This window comes from Ursus arctos, unplaced genomic scaffold (assembly GCF_023065955.2).
Source record: "Ursus arctos isolate Adak ecotype North America unplaced genomic scaffold, UrsArc2.0 scaffold_18, whole genome shotgun sequence".
In the NCBI taxonomy this organism is placed as follows: Eukaryota; Metazoa; Chordata; class Mammalia; order Carnivora; family Ursidae; genus Ursus; species Ursus arctos.
Window position 1 is genome coordinate 17,284,446 of NW_026622852.1, and position 7,509 is coordinate 17,291,954.

A 7,509-nucleotide genomic window follows, 5' to 3' on the forward strand; every position below is an offset into this window, starting at 1 on the left:
TATTAGCTTTTATTTTTTTGTGTTCTAATAATGTATGTTTTGAGTACCTTAACTGGATTGGCTTGTACCTTTTAATGTTATCTCCACATAAAATGAATTATTAAGTTTTCATTTAGTGAAAGAGAGGTGAAACCTCACCTCTGTCCTTCCTCCCCCCCCCCCTTTGGAAAACACTGATTCTTAATAAAGTAGCCCCAAGAATGATAGGGTTACAAAAAATTACACCATCTGTGCCAGGGTCTCAGACTATCAGAGAAATACGTTACTCTAATGACTTATATATCGTACAGAAATATTAGAGTTAAACTTTATGCAGTGTTAACATCAGGACATTGGAGTATATTTTAGCTCTAAAAATATGATTGTTCCAGTAATGAAATGATTTGTACTGTTTCACTATTGCTATAAGTGAATTTTTGGTTGAGTGTTTGCTTGTCGAAAAATGGTTTTACGTATCCTTTTTATAAATGTTAACTGTTAGCTCAAGCTTAAATTAGGATTGTAAGCAATTAATTTTGTATCATGTTTACATTTGAAAACAGAAGTACCACAAGACCTTTCCTAGTAGATGAACACATAGTTTAATTAGATCATCTTCATTTTATTGTATTACAAACACACAAAAACACAAAACAACCAGCCCCTCCTCATACTGGCGATTCTGGAAATGATAAAGACCAGGCTTGGGATTTATATCATAAAGTAATTACAGTAAATTCTGCAGGTAGAAGAATCATACATTTGAAAAACAGTAGTCCAAAGTTGATGGGAACACAACATCAGCACCTCAAAGTCTTTCAAAGGAGTAAGACTATATAGAACAGTTATATTTAAATTTTACCATCATGGGAAGATTTATAGTAGTCTATCCTTGGTCTTCATCACTTTTTCTCTACCTTCTACCTGGATGATCTCAGTCATATTTTCAGGGTCACTACTCGGTTTGTTCAAGTGCTTTGAAATACATTTCAGTAGCTTTGATCTTCTTGCTATATTCTTAAATGTAAATCCAAACAGTCAATGAATATCTGTTTTTGATAATGCAACAAAATCAATACTTATTATTTTCAAAACTGAACTTAGGCCTTTTCCATCAAACTTACTTGTTCTCCTGTATTTCCTACTTTAGTAAAGGATACAACCAGACACTTAATCTGGAAAGAGATCATAGTTTCACATTCCAGGTAAACATCAAAGTCAACATGATGTATTTCATTCTAGGCTTTTCCTTAAGTATGGCTGTTTTTTCAATAGCGCTCATACCATTTAAATTTCTTTGAAGAATATTGGCAATTGTGGGTTATTTTTTTCTTCCTATGTCAAATTTTGGTAATTTGTACTTGTATTAAAAGTATCCAGTTTACCCAAGTCTTGAGGTTATTGTGAGAATTCAGTTAGATATAGATATAAAGCACTTAATAGGCTGCCAGCTATATAGGAAGTAGTCAATAGAAACAACTCGAAGAAATAGAAATTAATATCAAATTCAGTCATGGAACATAGATTTAGAGGAATATGGGGCAATTCTCAACTACTCAGAACTAATATTTTGGATGTGTGTGTGAGATAGCATGATGAAGATTAAATGTGACGTATTATCAAAGAATTTGTCCACATTGAACCAAATGATAAATATGGAAACTAACAAAATAAAAATATAGAAATAAGAAGCAGCCTCAGAAATTGAAATATTCTAATTACAGCCATTGATGAGAGTTACCAACCATGCATTTTTTATTATTGTGCAGTGTATCATCTTAATGTACATTGCAACATACCAGCATTCCATTCTGTACAGCTCTGGGTATATCGTTTGCCCTTTTATTGCTTCTATTGCCTCAAGATGGCATAAGGATCTTTACTAGAGAAACTCTTTCAGTTTTAAAATACTACAACTTTATGACCACAAAACAGCTTAATTCCGAGTTTTCTGTTCTGAGTCAACACTTAAGAGAATTGTGAAAGACCTTCTGTCTGTGTCCATGTATTATCTGATTTCAAAATCATGCTTCTCCTTCTCATCTGTCCTCTCCATTAATTCTTCAAGTTTCTTCTCCAAATATTTCTTTAATGACTTTCGTATCGCCTTCATTTTCCTCCGATGAGACACGCAAATATGGAATCTAGAGTAGAGAAACAACATAATCCCGACTTCAGTATTAGTAGGCCAACTCTTAAAGACAATTACATAATCATGTTTTTTTCCCTTCCTTTTCTGGATACTGCTCCAGGAGTTTTCCTCATACTCAACTGAACATCCTCCATTTCCTGTGGTTCAACTTTTATCCCATAAACTTCCATCCATTTCATTCCCGTCAGTATTGTATCCCAAACTTTGAAATGACTTCTTTCCGCTTATCGCCATTGGAAGGTGGCTGGGGGGGGGGGGGGCGGTTGGACAGTCTCTTTGGCAAAGGAATGCTTGACCCAGTGTGTGTGTGGAGGGAGGAAAACTCACAGTAACAAAGCACTTCCCAACATCACAACTTCTGTTAGCAATATCAGAAATAATGCAATCTCTCGACTCTCAACCTTCTTTGAATCCTCTTCTGGAGGGAGAAAGAGCAAAACAGAAAGTGAGTTTGGGGGAGGAAAAATACTAACTTGAAACTTGATCCATAGTAGATGACTCTTTTTAACATCAGATAATGTGCTCTGTTCACCACTTCCATCACTGTTTTCTAGTTATTCTGATCTTTATTACTCTTAGAGCCCTAGGCTCTACAAAATGTTTGCCCCTACTGCCCCTAGCCTGATTTCTCCACCTTTAGTCCAGGCTTTTTATTTCCCAGCCCTTTAGTTGATCCAGTGCCCAGTAATTCATTTCAATATAAATTTTGCCCAATTAAATCATTGCTTTGATTTGTGACATTAACATGATCTGCATAGAAGGTGCTCACCAAATATTTGTAGAATAAATGAATGGACAGCTCAGTACCTTGATCCCTGGCCCTTCCAAATGCCATACTACACACAAACTTTGTTACCTCCACAATACTCTCCTCTGAAGCATCGGGAGGTGATGCGAAGACAGGTCCAACAATCCAGGATAGGACCTTCAGTCACGACTGATAAAGAGAAGAAAAATAACAGAAGGGGGCCATGCATGGAGTTTTCTTAGCTCAGGCATCAAGTATGGATTAGATCTCAGGCATTTTCAGGACTCTTAATGTTACATTGCTGTGAATTTCTTCTTCCCCTAGCAATCAAATTTCTTGGTGGGTCAAAACCTTCTATAACTTAAGTCAGATCTCTGGGGAAGAAGGGGGAAAATGATGCCTCAGTGTATATTGGTCCTATGGGTTATAAACTATACTTTAGAAGGCCTCTAAGCACCTCTAAACTCTGTGTGTTTGAGATTTCATGAGATACATTTTGCTGTCAAGTCTGATTGAAATTCCCACCCCCATAATGCAAACTCTAGGAATTGTGTTCTCAGTGTGATAGGTGGGAGAGATATGGCCCTATAGAACAAATGAGATGGGAAAATATGGATTGAATTCTTACGGTGTCCCATGTACTGTACTTACCACAATCTTCAGAACAAGCTAAAAGAGAATCAGAAATTTCTAATGAGCCTATAATCAACTTAGAGTTTGCCATAGTTATACCCAATAGTCTTCATTTGGTTAGCCATGGAGTTCCAGCCACCCCTCCATCCATTCTAAATAACTGTAATATGAAACCACCTTCCTCCTCTCACCCTCATTTCCAATTCCTTTCACATAATTTCAGTGTTGTTAGATAGACATCTTTTATTACCAACTTCAGAGAAGTTCTTTAATATCTCTTTCAGTTTGGATTCCAGGTTTTGGCGGACATCGAGAAGCTTGCCTTGAAGGATAAAGGCACCTAAGGGGGGGTGGAAGGGACATCAGAAACTAGGGGTAGCCTTTCCCTTCAGAATTTAATCCTAATTGTTTTTCCTTGTTTTTCCAAGGGAATTTTCCTTATATTTGCTTGGGCAATACAATCTTTTAACATTGAAACAGTATCTCACCTTTCCATGTTTCATTGCCCAGTTTATAAAGTTCATTCTTCAGCCATATTCTCAACTTGATAACCTTATGAACAGCTAGAGAGGAGGAGTAAAGGTACATGTAGGGGAATAATTACATCTGTGGAGGAAATTATGTGGACCCAGGTGCACTCTTCCCTGCCTCCCCTTCTCCCTTTAACCCACAAAACTCTCAGGGACTCAAACTTCCCTCACCCAACACCCGAAGCATCTTGTCCCTGTGGGAGACCTTGAAGCTTAAACGGATCATCTCCTTAATCTGCCGTTCAAGCAGATGAACTCGGCCGGGGACTTCTGAGGGAATCAGCTTTGCCAGCAAGGACCTAATATCTTCTGTGAATTTGGGGTCACATTCCAGGCAGCCTTTGACCCCATGGAAGTCTGCCAGGGACAGGGGCAGGAGCAGGAGCAACCATAGGTCTCCCATTTCCTTGCCTCAACAGCCGGTTGTCCTGGCAACTAGTTCACCTAGTTCCCTTTTTTTCAAAAATCCAGGAATAAGAGCTTTGTCCTGGATAATCTTTCACCTTCCCCTCCATTTCCATCCCACTTCTAGGCAATCTCATTTCCCTAAGGATCTTCAGTTGTTTTCTGACTTTTATCCTTCATCTAGAGAGAGGGAACTGCCAGTTGGGAAGCAGATACTTGAGTTCTGAGTGCAGAACACAGAGCGAGAGAGAAATCTTGAGCTCACACAAGCAAAGTTCCATGCAGAGACATATCTCAGAAAAAGGTTTTCTTCAGGTTTCTCCTTTACTTAGGTCTTCAATAAATTCTCACGTCCCTCCTGACCATAGGAGTAGTGTCTCAAGAAAGAGATCTCATAGGACCTTAGAGACTGCTTAGCCAAAATTCTGCTTCTGTAGAGGAGGTGACAAAGCCTGGAATATTGAGTTGCTTGTAGTTCCAGTCCCTAATGGTAGAAGTATGCTTGAAAATTACCCATGGGTGTCTAGATGTAATTCATATCATTGATAATTTTGATGTAATTGATAACTTCTTAGAAATTTAGGCTATCTTCATAGGATGATTTCCCAGCCGTGCTATATAATCTTCTTAGATCATTCTTTTTATAAAGAGTCTGGAGCACGGAGACCAGAAACAACCATTGAGGAATATATGATGATAAGCGAGACTCCAGTAACACCCAAGGTTCATTAGTGGGTGCATCTGACAAGTACTAAGGATGAGATGTGAGGCATGTTAGAAAACAAGCACAATTGCCATGCGCTGCTGTCTCAGGCCATCATGGAAGGAGCCCAGATAAACAGTTCAGCTTTAGGGCTCTTTGAATAAGAATGTTCTTTGTCATTTGAAGAAATTAAGGTTGCTTTACAGACTTCTCAGGGCACCACTAACCTCTTCTCTGCTATATTGCTTGTATGTCTGTGACCTCCTGGAAACCAGGGAACTCTGGGAACTTAAAAGGTTAGTGGTAGAATTGAGAGCTTATGTATGGGAAAGTTAGGCAGTGAAAAGTTGTGAGGGAAGTACGAAGAACTACTACTAATTATATGCCTGCCATGTGCCAGATATGGGATGTGCTAAACACTTCTGATAGATTATTGCAAGTCCTGATGGCACAGCAATACATTTGAGAAAGTATCCCTATTTTATAGATCTATATCCATGTCCTTTCTACAAAATAATTTAGTAGTCATGTAATTAGGATTTGAATTCAGGTCTGTCTGATTCCAAATTCTATATACTTCATTCACTGTCAACATTTTCTGGGATAATGCAGAAAATGATTTCTTGAAATTTGGTAAATCAGATGATTGCAAGGGGAGGGGGCAATTCATATCCTCTGATGATCCAAATCCACACCTCTGCTCTGATTTTATTTTCCCTTGGCAAGATGATCTCATCTTTAGATGATCCTCCAAAGGATTTGCACATGCCGAGGTCTGAAGGCATTTGAGGTAATGGGATTAAACTAACTCTGGAAACCAGAGTTGGAGACCAAAAGGGGCTAAGGCTTGGCAGGCAGGTAGCCAGGTGTGAGGAAAAACTGTTCTTTAAGGGAAAATATACATTATAGATGAGATGTTTTCCAGTTAACAGTACGTACTTTTACTCTCAGCTTGGACAGTTAAAGAGAACGTGATGGTATATTACGGACTAATTCTGTTCAGTGGCATATTATCTCGACCCAGACCGTGCACCCTACTATTTTTATCCTTGCCTCATTCTTCCAGCTTAATTTGCAGTCCAGGGTTTTTAGGATGCAAGAAAAAAACGATTCGACTTCCGGACAGTCTTGGGAAGACTGAAAATAGCAAGCCACTTTCTAAAAAGACAGAACTTGTAATTGAAGGGGACATATAAGAAGGAAAATAAATGGAAGAAATAGCACCCTCTTGGAGGAAACAATGGAGGAAACAGTAAACAGATCATAACGGAGCGAGCTAGTAATAAAAGCAGAGGTACACACCGTTTCTCCCTTCTATAGGAAGACCGAGCAGCGCTAAATCTGGAGGAATTTCTTCTAGAGAAGCTGGATCTAGGACATTAGAAACAGCAGTTAACAAATACACAGTGGGAAGTGAGAACCTGGCAATAGTCACGACCCTGTAGGAGAAGCATCCTGAAAGTACTGATGATGGAGTAGATGACGTATAAGAAAATAACTACAGTTATCCTGGGCTAGGTCTTTAAATTCAGTAAATGTCAACTATTTGGAATTTTGAAAAGAGCTGTGTGGAAATTGATAATGTAATGATCGTATTACTTAATTAAAATAACGATACTTGTGTCTAGGAGGCAAAAGGCTAACACCCAGATCCTTCATTGATTATGCTAATATTTGTTTTCGATTGGCATAGAGGGGATAGGATTTATCATCAGTGTGAATCTGTGGAATAGCTAACCAAACTCTTTATTCGCTTAAAATAGTGTAACATATAGTAGCACACACATTCATAATATTTTGCCAAATATATGTTTATTCATTTGTAATTCTTAGATAAGATTCCTGGGTTATTCACAGATATAATATGTGTTGTATATGTTCTTTTTCTACAAAACAATTAGTCCTAATATTTAGTCCCTCTTAAGTGCTAGAATCAGTTGTTTTGTAACATTTGGCCTTTGTTACAAATCAAATGACACAGTGAGGTTTAAAATCTAAAAAACTAGTCTCATAGAGAAGAGCAAGAAGCTTCTTAGCAATAATTTTCCCTCACTCCATAGCAAATCTGGTTCCCAGATCCATACAAAAAAATAAAAGTAATGAATCTCTGTGGCTCAAGCTTCTTATAGCTTCTTTTCTTGTGGATTACTTGTCCCAGCTGAGCCCTGCTGCTTTGTTTCCCCAACAGTAGCACTTCAACAGAGGCCCTAGAAGTTTGGCACATAATCCAGATACCTGTTGTAGTCAAGTTGAGATTAAGTTATTTCCTGGGACTTGGAAACCCATACTTGGTGTCCGGCCTTGTTATAAGCTATCTGTCTAGGCAGCATAATAATCATAATTATAAATGTTGAAATAC

General features: G+C 38.1%; 1 protein-coding gene across 2 annotated transcripts; it reads right to left on the reverse strand.

Annotated features, from left to right (window-relative positions):
* Positions 1 to 1,987: 1,987 nt before the first annotated feature.
* On the reverse strand, positions 1,988 to 4,445 carry IZUMO3 (IZUMO family member 3). Of its 2 annotated transcripts, XM_026505990.1 has the most exons (7): positions 4,214 to 4,445; positions 4,001 to 4,075; positions 3,763 to 3,852; positions 3,531 to 3,548; positions 2,988 to 3,068; positions 2,459 to 2,549; positions 1,988 to 2,123 (listed from the first exon to the last, which is right to left on the reverse strand). In XM_026505990.1, the coding sequence occupies exons 1-7, from the start codon at positions 4,443 to 4,445 to the stop codon at positions 1,988 to 1,990; spliced, it is 723 nt and encodes a 240-aa protein (XP_026361775.1). The 2 variants fall into 2 exon arrangements, with proteins under 2 accessions (XP_026361775.1, XP_026361776.1); XM_026505991.1 differs by lacking the exon at positions 3,531 to 3,548.
* Between the last annotated feature and the right edge of the window lie 3,064 nt (positions 4,446 to 7,509).

Bases quoted from the DNA above. Each gene is read 5' to 3' on its own strand.
- IZUMO3 (XM_026505990.1), bottom strand. From the start codon at position 4,445: ATGGGAGACCTATGGTTGCTCCTGCTCCTGCCCCTGTCCCTGGCAGAC. The intron at 2,550-2,987 runs GTAACAAAGTTT...TTCTCCCTCCAG, and splicing joins CAGAGGAGAGTATTGTGGAG to AAGAGGATTCAAAGAAGGTT. The intron at 2,124-2,458 runs GTGAGTTTTCCT...TCTCTACTCTAG, and splicing joins TTGGGAAGTGCTTTGTTACT to ATTCCATATTTGCGTGTCTC.